Genomic DNA, 23384 nt, shown 5'->3' with positions numbered 1-23384 from the left:
CAGTGCATGATAACACTTTCTTCAGTGTCAGGATTTCGTTTTTCACCCTTGTTGGTGCTACCAGTGCTGTGTATCTCTAGACATGTGCTTCAGAATAATTGTGCTTCTTCAGTAGAGAGCAACACTTTTTTGGGGGGTACTGGAGATGCTGCCCAAATTCTTCTCATGTCTCAGTACCACTCGTTGAGGCAGGTGCACCAACCAGAGCTCGTCAGCTGAAGGTATTTCTAAGTAGCACTGTCACACTTTACTTACTGAACATGTTATGGATGATGAATCATGGCTTATGCAAAGATTGGACAGCGCTTTGCTTCGGAACAGATGCTCTAAATCAGCCCTAATTGAATATACTGCACTTTACCTTTTACTGTAAATGTACTAGTGTACTTTTGTAATCTAATTAATGTGGGATGTAATCAGGCATTTAAGAACCTGCTTAGAGCATAAGAAATATCTGAAGCACTTTGAATTGTTTAAAATTGATCATGTCTATCTATACTAATATAATAAAGAGAGAGCCCAAACCTTTGAGGCGGGTAATCTCAGGAACCACAGCACCAATCACAACACCCAATACAGTGTTGGAAAGGGCAATTGCAGCAGAAAGACATAGGCTATGCAGACGCCCACCATATACATTTAAAAGGTAAAAGAACCGTGCCAGCAAAGTTGTCCCTTGTGGGCATGTCTGCGTTGTGCTGTGGGCGTGTGCTTGGGGCGTGTGGTACGTTCCGCCCTTCATACCATGTCTCATATCGTGTGCGTGGGCGTGTGCTGGGGGCGTGGGCCTGTGCGGGGCGCGGGATTACGGGGAAAAAGCTAGCGTTGTGCCCAATATTTCATTGTTTTTTCTTCCCAGGTTCTGTACATTCCGGCTCCGGATGTCCATCCTGCCCCCTTTAAATACCCTTGCACCCCATAATCATAACCCACCCTTACTCCTTAAAATACCCCAACACCCTTAAACACTAACCCATCTTAACCCTATAAATATACCTTGTACCCCAAAACCCAAACCTATCCCTAAACCCTAAAAATACCCCTGTACCCCAAAACCCAAACCTAGCTCTGAACCCTATAAATACCCCTGTACCTCAAACCCCAACCCTACCCCTGAACCCTAAAAATACCCCTGTACCCCAAAACCCAAACCTAGCCCTGAACCCTAAAAATACCCCTGTACCCCAAACCTACCCGGGAACCCTAAAATACCCCTGTACCCCAAAACCCAAACCTAGCCCTGAACCCTTAAAATACCCCTGTACCCCAAAACCCAAACCTACCCCTGAAACCTAAAAATACCCCTGTACCCCAAAACCCAAACCTATCCCTGAACCATAAAAATAACCCTGTACCCCAAAACCCAAACCTAGCCCTGAACCCTTAAAATACCCCTGTACCCCAAAACCCAAACCTACCCCATAACCTTAAAACTACCCCTGTACCCCATAACCCAAAACTATATCTGAACCCTTAAAATACCCAAACACCCCAAAACATATACCTCAGTACCCCAAAACATATACCCCTATATCCATACTTACCTTATCCAAACATTTTTTTTTAAAACATGCTTTGACCATTCATGCATTTACAACGAATTTCGTTGTAAATGTATGCTTGGTAAATGCATATAAAATGTAATGCCATGCGTTATAATGGCATTGCGGAGTCATGGTACTTTCGTAACGAAAGTATGCGGAGTGATGGTATGCGGAAAGGAAGTTGCGGATTAATGGGTGTTTACCCTCCACCGGTAAGTACATTGGTGGCACGGCGGCCCACATCTCCAGCAACATGTTAATATTTTTTCACCACCGATTTGAAAAATGCACAGGCTCTCTCATTGATGGCCAGCACCGACATACACTTTTAGACACATCTCCCGCCACAAGTTCTAGAATTGCGAACTTTAGAGCTGGGGAGCTACGTTCAAATCTCGGCATCAGCTCAACATCCTGTGATTCCAGGAAAATCGCTTTGTCTCCCCGTGCCTACCACAAATGAATGTGTTCTTCCGTAATGTAAATTGTGCTCATGCCATGTTGTCGCGTTCGCGCTATATAAAATTGCAAGGAAAAATAAAGTAGGGAAACTCGAGTTCACACACTACTGAACGCGCACTCTTAAGTGCATCAGCAGTGCACTGTGAATCAGAGCGTTTCACAGGCCTGTCACAGATAAGAAATGCTATAAAAACGAAATCCTACAAAACAATATACTACTGGCCGAACTAACCAGTCAAGCGCACACAACAGTATTAATGATATGAGTAATCAAGTTGAAAACATTCACAGGATAAGATCATACACGAATGTTCTTTTCATTCCTTGTTTAATGAGTCTGTAAATGTTTCTCCTATCTAGGAGATCCATACAAAAGGAAAGCAGCCGACACGTGTTTCGTCAGTTGGGGTAATAACGCCTGACTCTTCAGGGCTGAGAATGTATGGAGTTTCGTACAATCGGCAGAGCGGTGATAATTCCAACCCGCTCCTGTTCGGGTTATTATAATACCAGTGTGCAAAGGTCCGCACATGAAAATATAAGGTAATATCGTGAAAAAGCGTGTTGCTCTGACAATGGCGGGTTTTGCCAAATGTCACTCCATAAACCTACGGCATACCGCTCATTAAACAAGGAATGAAAAGAACATTTGTGTATGATCTTATCCTGTGAATGTTTTCAACTAGTATCATTAATACTGTTGTGTGCGCTTGACTGGTTAGTTCATTCATTATAAGGGTTAGCCTTCTCACCCTTGAGTTTCAAAGTTTAGGGGTTTTCTTTGAACAAGCAGCACCAAACAAATCTATACTATCGTGACTACTCCACCACTACATGTTGTGCGCCATCAAAATCTGAACACTGATAACCCTTCGCAGAACTGTTTAATATACTACTGGCCGTCAGCAATTCATACCCGGACAACGTCGGGACGGGCTGCTAGTTTTTTATACATATTAAGCTCATGATCATGATCAGATTGGTATTATCTGTTTTATATATATCATTGTTTGTTTATTTCAAGCAACTACTCAATGTATTAATTTCCTCTGCTCGATAAAAATAATGTAAAAAAAAAAATTACAAACAAAAAGTTCTTCTCCCTAAGTTAAACCACCTACTTATTGCTTATCATTATGCACAGAACATCTGGGGTGCCCCATTACAAAGAATCCAGGATCGAACATCTCAGGACTGCTTCAACTGCATTCTCCTTGTGTTAGGCTTCCCTGTTTTCAGTTTTGATTTTTGGTAAATTCTTGTGTTTTTTTCCCATTGTTTTTAAGTGATTTCAATACCTTAAAAAACAGTGGTTGTCAGTGGTTACACATTTTCGCGCCATTAAAAACAACAAAAACAGTGGTTTTCCGGTGTTTATGGAACGTTTAGCTTTTATTATTGCTTGCTTTCTATACTGATAGTCATGGGTATATAGACAATCAATCAATCAATCAATCAAGGACATTTATAGAGCGCACTACTTACCTGGAGGGTCTCAAGGCGCAGGGGGGGGGGGGGGTGCTGCTACTGCTCGAACAGCCAGGTCTTGAGCTTCTTCCTGAAGGAGAGGTGGTCTTGGGTCAGGCGCAGGTCGGGAGGGAGGGAGTTCCAGGTCCAGGTCCAGACAGTGTACGTACAGTGTATAGGAGGTCAAAATGCAATTTTGCAAATCAAACTTATTGTAGAACACCATACAATACTTCTTCAGTGAGTCTTTGGTCATGTGCATTCACTTTTTCCTTCCCATGTAAACTTTTTTCTGTGAAAAGGCCTTCTCAGCATTGGCACTTGAGATGGGCAACGACAAAACATCCAGTACACAATTTGCTAACTCTGGCCACTGACATAGCTTTCCATGCCAATAGTGGTGCAGTTGAAGATTGCAATTCTTTGGGCAGGTTCTGTAACATTTTTGTTGAACTCGGCGCTTATGCCCTCAGAGTTATTGAAGCAGCCAAAAATGAAGCAACACTTTTGAAACTACGGAGAAAACTCCCCGGAGTGAGGTTTCATTGACTTCAAATGCCATGGTTGGTGAAGGGACACATCTATGCATCATTGCAAGCCATTTCTCATATATTGTAAAATGAAAGTGCCTGAGTTGCTTGTCAACATTGCTTTGCTTACGAAGTGGCAAGCACTCTAACATGGAACATGTTGCAGTGTCAAAGTCACTAATGATGTCACCCAGCCTACTCTCAAGGAGATGTTTCACATCTACACTAATTATGCTGAACACTTGGCAGACAAGGGTGTTTTCAGACTCTAGTTGTTTTATTATGTACATTACAGCAGTTACGTTTTCCTGTAAAAATCTAAGAATGCAGTAGAGTGTACTTTTTTTCACATCACTGTCAATATGCGACCATAGATCCTCACATTTCTTGCCTTTGGCATCATCAATTCTGTAAACGGTTGCCACATGGATACTGTAGCATTCACAGCCCCTTGGACTGAGAACCATCAGCTAAGTGACACAGTTGGGATGACTTTTCCTTTGATGCCACACAAAGAGGAATATTTACATTTTAGTTCCCGCGCATAACTAAACAGTGCGCCAGAGTGGACTAAAAAGTCAATAGCATTCTTCATTAACTCTGAAGATTGTAAAGAGGATTTCAGCATATCATCTAACAAGCGGCAAGGATCTCTTACAGGGAGCACTTCATCTCAGGTATCGATTTTGACATGTTATCACAAACTTTTTCATATACGTAGCTGAATCACAGCAAATACAAACAATAACACTCCAATCTCTGTTGAACTTGGAAATAACCTTTTTGCAGCAGCATTCCAAATGACATTGCGTTCCATGTTTTACAAAAGTCTGGTGTCATGTTTTCACCACTATCACAGATGCTTGGTGATAGCACTCTTTTTACATATACTTGTCATTATACCCTGCATTGAATGTTTAAAGACTGAGCTGTTGACAATTAACCTACTATCAATACTGACTCACTAGAAACTGGGGACTGATGTATCAAGGGTTTTTACCCATTCTGTGTAGATAAATGTGATGGCACATATTGGGAAAGATTCTTACGAAACCAGCCATTTCACCTATCAGTGAAAGAATCAAATGCAGCCAAAATGTCAAATATGATTTTGGCGTTTCCTGAATCTCTACAGTTTATAAAATCATTACATAAGACCTAAAACATGTTTCTAAACCTTGTATCTTTAGACCAAAGACTACAAAACTGAAATAAGCAAAAGGAAGAAGAAATAGTATTTTATTGACATCCCTAAACAACAAAACCCAAGCAGAATAATGTTAGCCCAGTCTTTCTTGCTGCTAGCTTGTATTACATTGTACTGGCCCCTTCAGGAAGAAAAAAAGGACTCTTTCACTCTCCTTTTCCTTTCTTTGAATGGCATTTAGTTTGTGGTACTGCAGGTGTTTTTTCAGTGTTTATATGTTTACACTGGTGAGGGCTATTTCCCTTTCGGTGGAGTTTTATCAGTTATTATAGGTTTAAACCTAAAACCGGACAGCCTAAGTGTAGTGCATGCTCGTGTTTTAACGAGCCCTCTGCTTACACCAGGACAGAAATGTACTTGTTTGAAGAGTCTCATGATGTGCTGCTGTACCTCATTCATACAGCACAACAGGCTTATAGATGAATTAATCAGCATCTTTGCAGCACATCAGCTAAGGCCAAGCCTGCCCAAGGGCTCATCGAGGCATGGGGGTGGAGCGCTTTTACCTAATCGGTTTCTGAGGTTTACACAATTCAGTGGGCTTACAACCCGCTGAACGCATACCATTAGTGGTTTTTACTGTCACTCTCATTTACAATCTTTTGATAGCTTTGCTCCTAGAGTCTCCTAATCCTTTTTTGTGTTAGCTCCTCCCTGGAGCATGGACCAAGTATGTGCTCTTTCTCGTCTTTTTGCAATGCAATGTTTTTCTTTATTTCATAAGCGTTTCAGTATTATTCCAGGGCATACAATATGCTTTCCTACTTTGAACACAGCCATACGCCTTCTTATTTATGTTACTTTAACTCGATCTGCTATATTCTTTGAAGATTTAGTTACTTACACCCACAACTATACTCCTCAACGCCACTCAACATCACTCCACTCTACTCCATACCGCTCCGCTCTACGCTACTCCACTTTATGTTACTCTACTCTATGCTATTCTCTATACCACTCCATTCCACACAATTCCACTCTGCGACACACAACTACACTGCACGTTACTCCATGCCACACCATTCGACTCTATGCCACTCCACTTTGCTCCATTAATCCTGGACATGCTTTTCTACTTGGAACAAAGGCATACAGCTTTTTTATGTTGCTTTCACCCTATCTGCACTAGATTGATGCTTTACTATCACCCACAACTGTACTACTCTATGATACTCCACTCTACCCCACTCCACTCTACTCCATACCGCTCCACTATACGCTACTCCACTCTACTCACTGCGCTCCACTCTATGCCATTCCACACGTCTTTAGATTTAAAAAATGTTTTAAAATGTTCAATTGCACGTTTTGCTTCTTTAGTATATATGCTTTATTAATCTGTTAATATTCTTTAATTTTCCAAGCAGTCACTGAGTAGGCTTCGGGGGTCCCTAGAAGTTCCCAAACCACAGGTTACATATCTCTGCCCTAGGGTATGGGTGCGATGTAAAATGTAACCGATGTAATGGTGCCATGTAAAATGCACTGGGTATATGGATACCATGCAGAATACAACGGATCTATAGGTGTCACTAGACATATTTTTAAAAATAATTTTACTGTTTGAGGAGTGTAATGACTTGCATGTCATTGAGTTCTGTGCAGAAGGGTTCTTGGTTCTAGAGCCTTCTTCTTGTTCAAGTGCCCTTAGAATTCCCACAGGTCAGTTGCTGCTGGCACTGTGTGGATAGGACATTATTTCCATAGATGCTTTTAATCAAATCTACTTCTCTTAAACTTCACACAGTGTACCTACTTTATTACACTGGTGACGATCCTGAGCTGAACCCTCAGCTGCTTCCCTTGCTGACTTCGATCTACTTATTTTCAAGATGTCCTAACACACTTTGAGTACTTCTCTTTGGTGTAAGACTACCTTATTTGCATCTTCAATCAAGACAATGGTACTGTTAACTTTATTTTCTCGACTGCTTGACGATTCAATTTTAAAATTAGAGACTCACCGAGATCACCATTCCTCACGAGACAATCTCGAGCCTTCATTGCCTTGCGCTTATTCTCGGCCCCTACTTTGATGATGCCTGCAAGTCTGACGCTCCCAAGCAACCTTTGACTCACGCAGGAAGCGCCTGACGTGCTCTTCACTGGGAACTTGTGAAATCTGTTGGCGCATTGCTAAGCAACTCTAATCGCCGTTCTCACTCCGTAGGGAAATCCTGATCACCGCTGTGATAATTATCTTCAAACCAGCTCGTGGGATACATTTCCATTTGCACATTTAAACCAACTTGGATTCCATGAACATGATATTGAACAAGGTCGCCCCCTTCAATTAAAGAGAGTCTCCACAAAAGACTCAAAACCCTGGTACGATGGAAGGCTCAATGAAGACAGACGATCCTTAAGACTAATTGAACGTAGATGGCGCTCGGCTCCATCCGCCAACCACCTCAAAATGCTAAGAAGGAAGAGAAACGCCTACTACAGAAAGATCAGACGATCTAAAGCAGACTTTTTAGCTATCAATTAGACCAGGCCAAGAATCGCCCCCAAAAACTTTTTGAGCTAATCAAAACACAATCTAAGGACGCACCTCACCCAAGCTAAAGCAAACTCATTACCAAACTGTGAAGAGTTTGCCTCCTTCTTCACTCTGAAGACAGAAACATAAAGAAGGACTTACTCAGCGATTTTATCACACATACTGACACACATATTAATTCTTCATCATCCCTTCTAGGAGCCCCACACTGGAGCTCACCAAAGTTGGACCTAAAAAATAATGCATCTTGGTCATCCTTCAATACTTCTAATGATAAACTATACTCAAAATGCTCACAGCTCTGAAACCTGCCAATCACTTCAATGACCCTCTCCCAGCAGAATGTATAAAAGACTTCATCCTGCTGATAATGCCTATCTGGACCAAGATTATAAATACCTCCCTCCTTCAAGGAACCATCCCTGATATCCTCAAATCCGGGAAGGTATCCCCATCCTAAAGAAACCAACGGTTGACCCAGCGGACTTAAATAAATAAATAATTACCGCCCAATATCGAACATCTCTACCCTGGCCAAATTCTTAGAAAAATGTGTACACCTCCAGCTTGTAAGACACATAAACCATTTCAACCTGCTCAACAAATTCCAATCTGGTTTCCGTGCAGGACACAGCACTGAATCAGCTATGACCCACATAATGGACGAAGCGCTACAAATGCTAGACCAGAAAGAAGCCTGCTTACTTATCTTGCTCGACCTTTCCTCTGCCTTTGATACCGTCAAACATGACAACCTGCTAGACCTTCTGAAACACAGAATGGGTCTATCCGGATCAGTTCTAAACTGGTTTACCTTGTTCCTCCAATACAGATCGCAATGATTCAAAGTTAACCATTCCCTGTCCAAACCCATCTCAGTCACCTTAGGAGTCCCACAAGGATCATCCCTCTCTCGGACACTTTTCAATCTATTCATGGAACCACTCACTGAAAGACTTAACTCTTCTAACGTACAATATCATATGTACGCAGACGATACACAACTATACCTAAACATCCATTCACTGGAAGACATCAAATCTCTCAACACAACTCTTGGAAAAACTCAGACCTGACTGGCCAAAAACCATCTAAAACAGAATACCCTAAAAACCGAATTCCTTCTAATCGCTCCTCCCGCCCAAGTACCCATAATTTAAGACTGGATCAAACACTTAACAGCACTCAACTGCCAACCTCTTATCGTTGACTCAGCAAAATCGTTGGGAGTAACGCTGGACAGAAACCTCAATATGCAGAAACACATCAGCACCGCAACAAAAGGAGCAAACTTTCAGATGAATACCTTGAGAAAACTTTAACCGTTCCTGCCTGAAAAGGACTTCAAACTGGCAGTACAAGCTCTAGTTAGCCCAAGATTGGAATATGGGAGTGTCTCTCTCTGCGGCCTTCCCAGATCCTCAGCTTCAATCAACGCAGCAGCAACACTTATTACTGGCACCAAAATAAACTCCCACATATCCCCCGACCTAAGATCCCTTAACTGGCTACCCTTCGAAGCCAGAATTCAACTAAAAATAGCATGCATGACGCATAAAGCCATTCATCACAACACTCCCAGCTATCTGGCACAGAAATTGGTGCCCTCATTTGGCAACAGAACTTCCAGAAGTGCCAATAACCTCTTATTGAAACCACAAAGATACAACAAGAAGAAAACATACAACCGAGCCTTCTCTGGGATGGCACCCAGGATCTGGAATGCCTGGCCCCCAGAAACTAGACTTAATCCCTCTACGGCATCCTTCAAAAAAGAAGTGAAGTCCCTTCTTATGGCTAAATTCACTTTAACATGGGTTACTGTGATTATACGACTATTCTTGATCTATATGGAACTATATATTTCCCACTACCTCTCTATGTATCATCGTTACTGTGATTATAATATGCTGGATTTGTATGGAACTACGCATCATTTGCCATATGTCTATGTATCTGCGATATGTTGATTCTATTATCCGTGATTTTTATGGAACTATATGTTACTTACCATATGCCTTTGTATCTGTGATATTTACATTGTAAAGCGCTCTGATACCAGCATGGGTCTTGTTTGCACTATATAAAAACTTCAAATAATAATAATAATAATAACCTTAACCTATTCATGTCAAAAAGTTGTTGGCGCCACTCCCCGCTTTGTTCTACCTTCCACCGCTAGTCTGGAAAAGTGAGCCCCGCCACACGCCGACGGCCACAGCATTTATTTAATTTATAATAAAGCCCGTTTTATGCTGATGGTCACAGCATTGTTTAAATTACGAGGACCATTTTATGGACACAACATCTATTTAATTTATAATAAAGCCCGTTATACGCTGATGCGCACAGCTTTGTTCAAATTATAATGGGGATCCTTTAATGCTGATTGTTACATCCTTTTTTTTTTATTTGTCACCAAGCTCATCCAACATTGATGGGCACAGCTTATCTCCGAGTTTCTTTATTTGTCTATTACAACAAAGTTCTACCCACGCTGATGGGCACAGCAATAATTAAAATTTATAGTGAGGCCTGTCTAACGCTGATGGGCACAGCATTTCACATACTTACCTTGTATTTCACGCTGACTTGTATTTCACGCCGACTGGCACAGCTTGCAATACTGCCTGTCTCCTACTTCCATTCCTATTTGTTTCCACACAAATTTCCGCAAATTTTCTTTATTGAGCTTCACAGTGATGGGCACACCATTTTATATGTACCTACGCTCCTAATATTACAGTGCCAAACAAGCACAGTAATTCTGGATGTGTTTTCATCACTTTACTTTCTTCAGTGACTGGCACACCCTTCATAAAAATGCAAAACGTCACCCCTCCACCCTTCTTTCTATCAAATCCAGGTGAGCCTTCCATCCGCTGGTCTAAATGGAAGAAGGTCTTTCTCAACTACGCTAGGGTGTGCAGAGTGTCATTAAGCGCAGAAAGGAAGTCAGCCTTACTTTTACACTGCCTAGGCTCCGAGGGGCAAGAAGTTTTCGAACATCTACCTGACCTTGATGACTCTAAATCCAACAGCCTTAATAAATTTGAAATCACCTTGAAGAAACTTGACAAACATTATCTGCCCATGGTCTGCACCATCCTAGAACGTTATCACTTTGGGAAACGCCTACAACAACCTAAAGAGTCCGTTGAGGTTTATGTTACTCAATTGCGCAAGCTGGCCTCCACTTGTAAATTTGAAGGCACACTTGAAGAACGCATACGTGACCAATTTATGCTAGGTTGTGCATTAGAAAAGGTGAAAGATGAACTGTGGCAAAAGGATGATCCCAAACTTGATAAAGTCATCGTAATTGCCAAACGCATTGAACACTCTCTTACTTGCGTGGAAGAAAAGAAAACGGCACTCTTAACTTAACTAATGAGAACGTGCAAGTTGTAACTAAGCCTAAGATCTTTAAGCAAAATGAGTCTCAGTCTAAGACTTTTAAGCAAAATGAATCTGTCTTCATGGTCAAAAAAACCTTTTACTGGGAAATGTTGTTGCTGTGATAGTGCTGGTCATCTAGCCAATGACAAGTTGTGCCCTGCTTTGAATTCGAAATGTCTCAAATGAGGTAGAGTTCGTCACGTAGCGAAAGCCTGCAGAGTGTCTAAATTTAAGAAAAACAAGCGAGTGAAGGAAGTGTGGATTCAAAATGAGTCTGACTCTGACCCGGACGAGTTACATTGTGGAGAGGTTTTGTCTCAACCTTCTTTGAACACTTGCAAAAATCCCATTGAGAGTGTTCGAATAAATGGTCATCCAGTTAAAATGCTCTTTGACTCCGGTGCAAAAATAACTTTAGTGCCTAAGTGTTTTTATGACTCAACGTTATTGGGTAAGGTGAAAGTGTTCAAGCCTGACATTAGGGCGCTTGCTTATGGTGGTCAACCTATCAAGTTGTTTGGATACTTTGAGGGTGACATAGAATTCAAGAATAAACTTACTGCTGGAAAAATCCACATCTCCTCCAGGGGTGACAGTATAATAAGTTGGGTTCACCAGGCAGATCTTGGAGTCATGTTAATTCCAGGTAGAGATCCTTGTATAGTCTTGAAAGAAGACCTAAGTTCATCACCCCTTGATCCTCTTAATGCACCTGAACCTTCCAAAGTTGCTCAAGTCGACGATCTAAGGAGTGAATTCGGACAAATTTTCAGTGACAAACTAGGTTTGTCTGGTTATACACATAAGATTTCTTTGAAACCTGTTGCCATTCCTGTTACTTGCAAGGTGCTGGCATACCATTAGTCATGAGGGAGTTCATGTAGAAAGAACTGCAGAAGTTACTAAAAGAGGGAATTATTGTCAGATCTGAGGCGAGTGAGTGGTTGGCTCCCATGGTTCTTCACGTAAAGCTTCTGGTGAGGTGAGGCTTTGTGTGGACTTGCACGCACTCAATTGCGCTGTCGTGGCTGACCAGTACCCTCTCCCAAATATTGCAGAAATGCTGACAATTAGGCGGAGCGGAGATCTTCACCACGTTGGATCTCAGGGCCGCGTATCACAAAATTAAAATTGACCCCGACTCGATGAACCTCACTGCCTTTATAACACCATTTGGCACTTTCAAATATACAAGACTTCCTTTCGGTCTGAATTCTGCAGCCTCTGTAATCCAGAGAGCTATGGAAGATGTCTTACATGGGCTACCTGGTGTCAAGCTTTACCAAGATGATGTACTGGTATATCACTCTTCACAATAGATACATGATGAGAGACTTGTAGCCGTTCTGAAGCGCTTCAAGTCTCACGGTTTGACCCTACGTGAGAACAAATGTAAATTCAACCTCACAGAAATGGACTATTTTGGGCACAAATTGTCTAAAGAGGGTGTCAAACCTAAAGATCATTTAGTGACGACTATCGAGAACCTTCCTGTACTCCAATCCAGGGATGAGTTAGTGACCTTTCTCTGCATGGCCGAATATTAAAAAAAAATTGTTCCACAATTTGCTTCTCGTACTTTCACCCTTAGGGCTCTTCTAAAGAAGGGTGTGAGGTTCATCTGGTCACCACAGTGCCAAGCAGAATTTGATTACATAAAGAGAGCTTTCAGTGAGGCTCCCTCTCTCAAGAGTTTGACACTTTTGCCATTTCTATCCTCATCACTGATGCTAGCTCCAAGGGTCTCTGGGCTGTTCTTAAACAAGCGAAGGATGGTCATGAGATAACGGTCATGCTTTTGTCACAAGAGCTGGTGGGGCCTGAAATACAATACTCTGTTATAGAGAAAGAAACTCTTTGCATCTTTTGGGCTATTAAGAAACCAAAAAAGTTTCTCTGGGGAAGTTCATTCACTGTACAGTCTGATTACAAACCTTTGAAGGATTTGTTCACTAAAAAGAGTCTTGATGCTGTATCCTCAAGAATCGCCAGGTGGATTGTCGCACTCCAAGACTATGATTTTGTTGTATATCACATTCCTGGTGCTCAGAACAAAGTCTTGAATTGTCTTTCTCACCTTGTCAGGAGTGACCCTATTCACACACTTGACGGCTCTGGGGACTCGTGGGAGGACGAAGATTACTAAGTGTGTGAGGTCACAGCTGGAGTCGAGTGAGGGAGAGTGGAAGTCTGTCATTGAAAGCGATCCCATTATTCTTGAGGTCTGCAAGTTAGTGATTAATGGTTGGGGAAGTGGCATTAAAAGCTTGGGTGAGGAGACACGGAAATTTTGGAATGTGCGTCATGAGCTGTCTGTCTCCTCTGGATGGCTTTGGAGAGGTACCAAGCTTGTTCCACCCCTCCCTATCAGACTTAAAATCGTACAACAAGCACATCAGGGGCACCAGGGCATCTCCAAGACAAAATAAAGGATTTGTTTGCACTTTTGGTGGCCAGGGATTGATCTCTTAGTTGAGCGTATGGTGAGAGATTGTTCTGAGTGTAATGCATCTGACAAGGTCTATAATACTAGAGTTCAACCTATGGTGGTGCGTGAGGCCCCTGTTCGTTGTTGGCAAGATGTGGCATTGGATCTTTTGGGTCCCACTACTAGTAGCTCTGGTCAATCATATGTTCTAGTATGAATGGACATGTTCTCCAGGTGGCCCGAGATTAACATCACTCACAGTATTGAAACTAAGGACGTCACCAAGTTCCTTGATGAAGTCTTCTCCCAAGAGGGTTTCCCAGACTGTATTCTTACCGACAATGGTCTTAAGAAAAATTGAGGAGTTTTTGTCAAAAAGGGGGTAAAACATATGCGGTGCGCCCTCTATCATTGTGAGACCAATGGCATGGTGGAAAGGTTTAACCGAGTGTTAAAAGAATCCATCCAACTAGCCAAAGCTCAAAACAAAGACTGGAAGTCTGAGGTTGTGGAACGAGTTAACATCTACCGTCTCACTCCTCATTCTACCATGAGTAAAGTTCGCTTTTGAGCTCTTTCGTGGGCAGAAGCCCAATACTAAAGTTGTTCCAAACATGGATGAAAGACAAAAGTGTGTGTGTTGATCTGGATGCTTGTTCCACTGCAGGTCCTAGAATAGCTTCCTCTGGCGTGGGTCCTGGTGTAACGTCCTGGCAAGCAGGGCAGGAATTAAAGATTGCGAAAAGGAAAGAGTATTTTGACGCTAGACACGCTGTCACTCACACGTGTATGAATGTAGGAGACATGGTGCGAGTACGTCTTCCGTAGAGGGGTGTTGGAGTCTCTAAATTCCTTTTGGGGTAAAGAAACTTATTCTGAATGCTGTTAAGTTGGATGATGGTCGCATGTGGAACTTGAACAGAATCGCTCCCATGCGCAGCAAAATTTACCCTGGGGTTATTGATCATTCTGAAGAATTACCTACTTTGCGAAGGAGTTCTCGTTCTGGAAAGATTCAGGTGAAACTGCATGATTTTGTTCTTTGTTAAGGTTATTTTTTTCCTTCTTTCTTTCCTAACTCTCCTCTTTTTCTTGGCTCTTATAATGTAAAGGGGGAAGGTGTGTAATGACCTGCGTGTCATTGTGTTCTGTGCAGAAGGGTTCTTGGTTCGAATCTAGAGCGTGCTTCGTGTTCAAGTGTCCTTAGAATTTCCACAGGTTAGTTGCTGCTGGAGCTGTGTGGAAAGGATGTTATTTCCCTAGATGCTTTGTATTAAATCTAATTCTCTTAAACTTCACCCAGTGTACCTGCTTTATTACAAGGAGGCGGCAGGCAAAGAAGGAACAGGAGCCTGGGTTTCATGGCGAAACTTTGAGTCCATCACCACCCTCAACCATGGATGGTGTGTGGGAGGGAGCGAGGCATAGAATCCCAGCACAGTTTACTCACATGCCCCTCCCACTCATCCCCAAAAAACAAACTGCAAAGGCTTTTGAGGATGCCCCGATGACCTGTGGATGTTATGTATTGAGTGGAACCTTCAGACAACGAGCTAGAAACCTGTTCTCTGCAAGTAAGGTATGTACACTGCGATATCGGAACATCACTGAGTGACCACGCGAAAGCAGCCGATATAGTGTGAATTGGCCGTGCCTTACACAATGTCAAATTCATAGGTTCCATGAGAAATTTGACGTGGCAGTAATTAAAGCAAAAGACACATGATTGATGGACGGAATGCAGAACAAATCAAAACATTCACCCCCAGTCAAGAGATCTGAGTCAAATCCATCATTCTTTTGATCATCGTGCCACCCCAGTTTAGACCTGGCCATATGCAAATCAGTCTTGACCCTGTGCTTCATGGGAACAGTCCAGCTCGAACTGCCAAGTCAGGTCCTCCCTGGACCGGAAACAAGCATGCTTGGACCAGTTTTGGGGTTTCACCGCTCTTCAGCCAGGATGGCTTGATTCCAGTGGCACAGTGAGCCCATGGGCATACCTGGCGCACTTAGGGCGAGAAAGCAAAAGACACAACTAATGGGGACGGAATGCAGAACAAATCAAAACATTCACCCCCAGTCAAGAGATCTGAGTTAAATCCATCATTCTTTTGCTCACCATTCCACCCCAGTTTAGACCTGGCCATATGCAAATCAGTCTTGACCCTTTGCCTCATGGGAACAGTCCAACCCCAACTGCCAAGCCAGGTCCTCCCTGGACCAGAAACAAGAATCCTAGGACTGGTTTTGGGGTTTCACCTCTCGTCAGCCAGGATAGCTTGATTCCAGTGGCACCGTGAGCCCAGGATCACGAAACTGGTCCAAGGAAGCTTGTTTCCGGTCCAGGGGGGAACTGACCTGGCAGTTCGGTCTGTACTGTTCCCATGAGGCACAGGGTCAAGACTGATTTGCACATGGCTGGGTCCAAACTGGGGTGGCGTAGTGGGCAAAAGAACAATGGATTTAACCCAGATCTTTTGACTGGGGGAGAATGTTTGCATTCTCCCCCAATGTTTGGCAGTAAGTAAAGGCAACAATAAGTTGTATTTGCTGATCCGTCAGGAAATAATCGTTGTAGTAGCATGGTGCGAATCTGTCACATAACAAATGGGACATCCAGCATCAGCAGCTGTTAGCGATGCGACAGGTGCCTTAGAGCACCAACATCTCGTATGGTACCAATCCCGGTCGTGTCTAATACGCGTGAAGTAGACAAAAAAAAGTCTGCCCGGCTGACCGAGATAGGTCCAACCACCGGTCACTCTGAACCCCCCCCCCTGTACTCCCCGCTACCCTGTCCTCCAACCACCACTCCGGTAAACGGTGGCCGACCATAATCTCGCAGCCTAACCTCCAGTCAAGCTCTACACCCTCAAAACTGGGCGGAATCAGCCGGCTGTAGGAAGGCGGCTCGAACAAAGGCAGGTGTAAACGTCACAGCCAATCATCCATGAGGAATTCTGTGTGGCGCACTACGATTGGCTGAAGTACCCTCGATAGCCCAATCTCACTTTGTTTTACACTTGTCTGTACCTCCTACTCCCAGAAGACTCGGAGAATACGTTCAACCGTGGGATTAGTTGTTTATACGACCCGGAAGTGGTAAGATTACCGACAAATGACATCCGTTAAAAGATCAACAACGGAGGACGGGCATCGGGCTTTAATTCATGAACGGTTCGTTTAAGTAGCGGATTGGTGATCATTTTAGATCGGACGGTTCTGGCACCTAGGATTTCAGGACGATCTGGTGTTTTGTTCGATCCTGGAGGATTGTGATGTTGTTCTATAAACCGGAGGAAAGAGATGTTTCTGGAAGAGCAATCCAGGCTTTTGGTTACTGATGCACCCCTGGATTAGGAAAGAACTTTGTGACAGCCCTTTGTCTCTTAGAGTTTTGGCGAAAAAACTTGGAAACAAGGTGCTTACGGATATCGGAACAAAAATCAACGGGGTATTTAAAGAGACGCTTGCGCTAGATCAGAAACAATGTCTGCTAAGGATAACCCATGCAGGAAATTTCAAGCCAACATATTCAATAAAAGCAAGTGTCAGAATTGCTTTAAACCCAGGGAGTCTCATTTGCTGAACGACGAGGATTTAAATCAGGTGAGTTATTTTTTCCAGCAATCGTAATCTATTTTTAATCGCACAATTCGGTAAAATTGTCCCCACCAGACGTAGCTCTCATAAAAACTCCGATGGTTTTTTTTTTTGTCCCATTCTTTTCTAAAGTATGCGCCTGATGTGACTTCACTTGATATGCTTTTCTATGGAATATTTTCAATGTACGACTTCGTCTTGTACTGACGTTATTAAATAGTTGTCTAAATACAGCTTTTTTGGAAGTGTTTTTTTTTAATTGTAAATTGAGACAGAGAAAAAACATTACTCTGGCTTGAGATAGACGTTGCTTTAAAAGGTTTTCAAGCTGACCGTAAACGTTAACTCGCTGAGAATCTTGATCAGAAAATCCAGACCAGTCTTTATATTTTGGTATTTGTGCTCTTGATTATAGTTTAGCTGGAGGTTACGGACAGGAATCGGTGGGAAGATCCTGCTCCTACCCGCTGGCACCAACAGCCATTTTTGCTTAGACTGGATTTTTCTCCTTAACGTGAAACCCAAGACTTGACTTTATCTGATTATGCCAGAGAAAGGTGCCGAGGCACCACTCCCTCAACTGCATTCCCCAGCCGACATCGGAGCGAGTGCTGCTCGGTTATTGTACAAGGGGCGTTTAACATCATGTTCACATGAGGTTCTCTAAAATCTCATAAAATGACTTATCTTGCGATTTGCAGCCTGTGTGTCCGAGCCCATTGACCACCCACGCGGCTGTCAAACCGCTTGCACTGACCTTTCTGCCTTCGGTGACCTCTAATCAGCTGTAGCGATTGAGGTACGGGATTAGCCCAACCAGTGGTAATCTCTTGCAGGAGAGACTTTAACAAAGCGCAGGTTCAAGAACAAGTGAAAGACTACCGAGGCTTTGATAGTAACAGTGCGATACTGAGCCTGCTATGTGTTAGTCGATGACTTGTGCATTAATTCACAAAGCAGTCCTCTAAACTTTCTTCTGACTTATAGTGACATTTTGTGCCTTGGCTTTCTAGCCGTGTTTTTTATTTACACCCAAGTTCAGCACATGCACGCATTGTAATGAGAACACTACGTGCGCCCCAGCACCATTTAACCCTTAACTGAGGCTGTTTGTTTAGCGAGCATGTGACCTTTCCGCTCAGAGGGCTGCCTGACTTCGAAAGAATGCACGCCCTTTGAAAAATATGAACATTGTATTGTAAACTATCCTATTACGTATTTGCTCTGGCAGCATATCCTCTTCAATAGTTCACGTGCTGTTTTTCCCCCCACTGAATTTTGTCTTGAAGGCCTCTTTGTACACAGTGTTATAGTAGACGCTAAACAATGTGGCTGATTGACCCTTTAACTTTTATGCGATCATTCATTTCTGACCTCTAGTTTGGTGCCATGCAATCCATGTCATCACTCTACCCACAACCAACCTAGTGATTATCTGCCATTATTTGATTGTTTGAACTGTGCAATATTATAGCACTGCACTAAATTAAATCCCTTTTCGGTTGTTGTGGCACCGCAATGGAACTAATGTCATACGCTTGCGAATATAAAGAAGTTTTCAGAAAAACAGGAGGTTGTTGCATGATTGCATGGGTAGTGGGAGTAAATTCTATATTTAGCTCAGATGAAAGGGAATGTGCTGCTACATTGTGGAGCAGATGGGTATTTGGTACACCTACTATGGAAAGTAAGACCAGCTCACATCACTGAGTTAACAAGTTTATTAGTAAAGCTATGTAGGAAGGCAAGGAAGGGTGTTGGTATGTCTGGGATACACGCTATCCTTATTGTGACCCAAAATGGTGCTGGTAAGTGCTTCACCCATAAGCCCTTGTAAAAAGTAAGTTTCAGGTAGAGGGTGGAGGATTGTACAATTAGTTCTGAAATAATTGAAAACGGTAAGATGCTTATTGTTTAGTTTCTTGGTTTTATTTTCTTTGTTACACCTTGTAACATTGAGAGAATGAAAAGAGGAACAGAAAAAACAGCCAACACATGTTTTGCCCGGTGGCCTATAGGTCGAGGGCTTTTTCAAGGCTAGAATAGTTGAAAATGTCTGTGAACACTGCAAAGAGTGATCTGTAGAGATGTACACAAGGTCTCTAAAGAATGAAGTAACCACCGGGCGAAACGCGTGTCAGCTGTTTTTCTATTAGTAAAGCTAAGCCGGCTGGTTCAATGCCAAATAGATATTTAAGTATTAACATGCTGCAGTAGACTTTAAAGTTTCTGGGAGTTAGGGGAGCTGTTATTGTGCTGGTGTAGCTTGCTTACATGCTTTCAGCTTGGCTATTACACATGGTTTTAGTGGGAGGTTTGCATTAAAGGAGTTATGGTGCAGATACTATCGAGATCCAAGGGAGTATTTATGTCCCTTTCTTTATCAATGCTTTCAGCCCATGCCTTTTGCACATCTCAAACATTGAACGCATTGTAAAACATGGAAGTTTAAAAGCATGGTTGCTCTCATCTGGTTCTAGTCATGCTATAAATAAGGTCAATCGGGTTTGGCATTTGTGTAATAAGTGGCAGTCTCATGGTTCCTCAGGGAGTGATTTCCTGCAAATGCCTTTGGGATTTAGCCCCTTAACATAATTTGCTGTGATATCCAGCCATTCTCCCTGTCATTGCATCTGTTAGAGTGAATGATGTACCTCGTGAAGCAGGTGTCTAGGAGGGGAATAGTGGTGGAGGCTGTTTTTTTTGGGAGTTTTTTTTTTTTAGGAGGATGGAGTGTTGGCTGTGGTTAAGAATCTGGAATTCATCCTGGACACATTATTAGTAGAGTTTGTTTTTCCAGTAGCGGATGATTTCTGTCAGGGCTCTTCAACAACCCCATCATCTACACTGAGGAAAATTAAATAAGCTGTTTAAGTTTGACCTGTTGAGTTTTTTTCTAGAGGGTCATGCAAGCATTTAATCACTGGTGCACATCATTATGTGAAGCTTCTTCCATTCAATGCATGTTGCTCCTGTATGTTTTGGCCATGTGCAAGTTCTATCCTCACCAGCAGTTATTCAGTTGAAAGACTGATCATAAATATATACCCTGTTTAATGAAAGATGTTGCCAGGTTCCTTAAGGTCTAAGACGTGAACAAATTTGAGTAGTGTGTGTAAAACAATAAAATATGGGATTTTGCCCTGAGCAGATACCAGCATGGAAAGACTAGTCAGAGGGCACCTACCAGGGTACTCCATGGTCTTCGACCCTTTGACACAAAATGCCAGGCGCTGGGAGTTTAGGGGCACAGGTATGTAGGTGTCATTTTGCAATTTCCTAATAGAATTTTTTTTTTGATTCACTATTAGGAAATCGCAAACCCCTATATACTAATGTCTTTGACACATTTAGCGATTCTTAATGAAGTAGCAATTGGCCCACCTCATTAATAATCATGAGTTGAGTCACAATTTGCAGCCCATTGGAAATCGCTAAAATACAGTGATGGTGGCATGCTGGGGACAGCAGACCACCATGCCTGTGTTTGCTGTTAAATAAAGCAGCGTTTTAAAAAATGTGATGTGTTTCAAAAAGAAAAATGAAACCTTCTGTTTAATTTTTTAAGAGTAGGCTGTGGTCCGTGGGACCACTGCCTGCTCTGGAAAAAATGTTTTTGCATGTGTTTACAAAGGGGTCCCCTGGGGATAACTTCCCATTTGCGAATGGGTTACTAACAACTTGAAGTAGGCGGTAAAATGCAAATGTTTTGTGACCACATTTCATCCATAAAACATTCGTACATAGCAGTGCGAGTCGCTATTAGAAAGGGACTCCTATAACGCGCTCCTTCCTAATACCGAATCTCTAATCAATTTTTCGATTCGGTAATAGCTTACTGAATCGCAAAATGGGTTAAGTACATAGGAAAATGCATTTTTTTCAGGTGCAAATGCCCCGATCTTCAAATCGGACCATTTGCGACTGGAAAATACAGACGTTCACTTTGCCTTTAGTGATGAATATTCTTGCGCTTACCAAGTACAAAATATTGGTGTAATCCAGCCAAGGGTTTATTATAGAGCCCCGACAAGATGATATGGATGCTTACAAATCCTATGTTTGATTCTTTTTCAGCTGTGAAATATGGAAGTTATTTGGGTACGCAGAAGTTGAAAGCATTAACATAGTTACCAGTTTATAACAAGCATTTACAATGCAACGGTTTCGCCTTTGGAAAAGTTTGAGCTATTGGCATTGTAAATGACAGCAGGGGTGTGGAAATTTTTGAAAAATCTACTTGGCCAATGGACAAAATGTTACAGAAATCTACTTGTCCTGGGAAGATATCTGCTTGCCCCACCTATTCTATAAATCACCACGGTGGGGTCTGCACGGCAATCAGTGCAACATACGGTGCCATATATACTGCAAATGCAAGTCCAATTATGCAGTGCATAGTCATACACCCTTAAATGCAACTGTTGTACTGGCTGGATGTGCAGCATGTGTGCAGATGTGTCTGTGTGCACTGGACCCAATTATTAACCAGTATGCATGTGACATATTTTCAAATTTAGAGAGAAAGTACATACAGGCCGAGGGCAGACTGGTAACTGAGTACATTTCTTGAAGAGTATTTGGCATAGACTGTTTTGGAATATGAACCAGCAGGGCAGAACGGTGTTCTCCATTCTAGGGCCAAATCATAGCTGTCAAGTTTCAAAAATACTCCCATGTGATCATGCTCTGATAGACGTACGGATGGGGATAACCACTTCTCGGCGAGCTTCTGAACTGTTCATGGGGCAGCAAAAATAAAATAGCAGAGTTGTTTAGTTCACTGAAGCAGTATCCACAAGTACAAATACACAAGAGGCAGCAAAGGACAGTTAAATCAATCTCTCCTTTTACACTCCTGGGCAGGTAAGGTGTGATTATATTATTGTGCACTTACTGCTACAACTCCACATTCTTGTACCACACAAGGAGCATATGCAGATCTGGCAGTAGCAGTACAGGGTTCTCTTGTGCACAGTACTGGTTAGTAATGTCACCAGCAGAGTAAGTTCCCTAACATGAAGAGGTGCAGGTCAGCAATAGATGTGCACGTTTTTCTCACTGAGATTTGTAAAGTACTCACTTTTTTCCTTAAAATCCAAGTTCTCTGCCACTTGTCTCTCTCCTTTCAAACTCCCCAGCACCCCATTGACCACCCTTTTCTTCCGTGAAGTCCTTACAATTCTGTTGCTGAATGCTGACATACGAGTATTGGAAAGCCTGGTCAAAGATACGGTTTTAACATTGCAGCAACTTGTGCAATCAGTTTCTTTATTTCAGAAGCTGAGCATCCGGAGGGTCTGTGGGATGATGCTTGGATAGTCGAAAATGGGCACATGCATAAAGAAGGCACAAAGCCAGGCACCCATTGGCATATCATATAGGGAAAGAAAAACAATCCTTTATGTCTAGATAGGATGAATACTCACACAGGTGGCAGAGTCACTTCTCCTTGGATCTGGTATGGGCTTATTTTTACTGCTGGCGTTACTGTGCAATATAAATGCAACACTTCAGGGATTGCATACAATTCTGAGGTGGGAACATTGTTTATTTTTACCCAGTTGTCAATAAAAACGTGATTTTGAGACCTACAATTTTGTATTTTGATCATTTCTGCTTTATTCTGAGCTCCCTCCAGCAATTTCAGCCATTTTATATTGTTCCACATGAAAGATGGTCCCCCACTTATGGCAGGTCCTGTATATACATGATTTATATATAGAGCCACTCTAATTATGAGATTCTATAGCTGAGGCGTTTTCCCACATAATTTGCCATATAATCCAACACATGCGGCCTAAACTGCATATTTTAACAAAAAATGTAAATGCTAGCTCAAACAGATCAAACGTTACTAAAAAGGAGGTAACATGTCCTGCTTCAGAGCCAGAGGAAAAGCCCATCACAAGTAGTGACTGGTCTCTTTTACATTGATGTTGGTGTATTTAGGTCTTAATCTGAAAGTAATGAGGCAAAACATTTATACAGGCAGGGTTAATGTGTACAGATGTCAAAATAATAAAGTAATACTATCAACAAAAATGTGCTGCATTATGCTATATAATTCTCATTTTTGTGGCTATATAATCAAGTCAACCCTGCCGCATAATTTAGACCTTCTCTACCGTTTCATTACAGTGGCTCTGCTTATTTAGCACAAACTGCCAGAGCATTATGAATGGTGGGGGCTGTTTACAGTAGGTACGGGAGACGAGAAATGAAACCAATTAAAAGT

At 42.3% G+C, this 23384-nt stretch overlaps 1 protein-coding gene across 3 annotated transcripts in view; it reads left to right on the top strand.

Moving 5' to 3' along the window:
• The first annotated feature begins 16587 nt into the window (after nt 1-16587).
• MPRIP (myosin phosphatase Rho interacting protein) overlaps nt 16588-23384 on the top strand; it is an 845921-nt gene continuing 839124 nt past the window's right edge. For all 3 annotated transcript variants that reach the window (XM_078665226.1, XM_078665225.1, XM_078665227.1), the window contains exon 1: nt 16588-17152. In XM_078665226.1, the coding sequence (XP_078521352.1) occupies nt 17033-17152 (120 nt within the window). In that variant the 5' untranslated portion in view covers nt 16588-17032. The remainder of the gene's footprint in view (nt 17153-23384) is intronic.

This window comes from Lissotriton helveticus, chromosome 10 (genome assembly GCF_964261635.1).
Source record: "Lissotriton helveticus chromosome 10, aLisHel1.1, whole genome shotgun sequence".
NCBI lineage: Eukaryota > Metazoa > Chordata > Amphibia > Caudata > Salamandridae > Lissotriton > Lissotriton helveticus.
The sequence above is the reverse complement of the archived record's forward strand: the minus strand, read 5'-3'. Positions and strand labels throughout refer to the sequence as shown.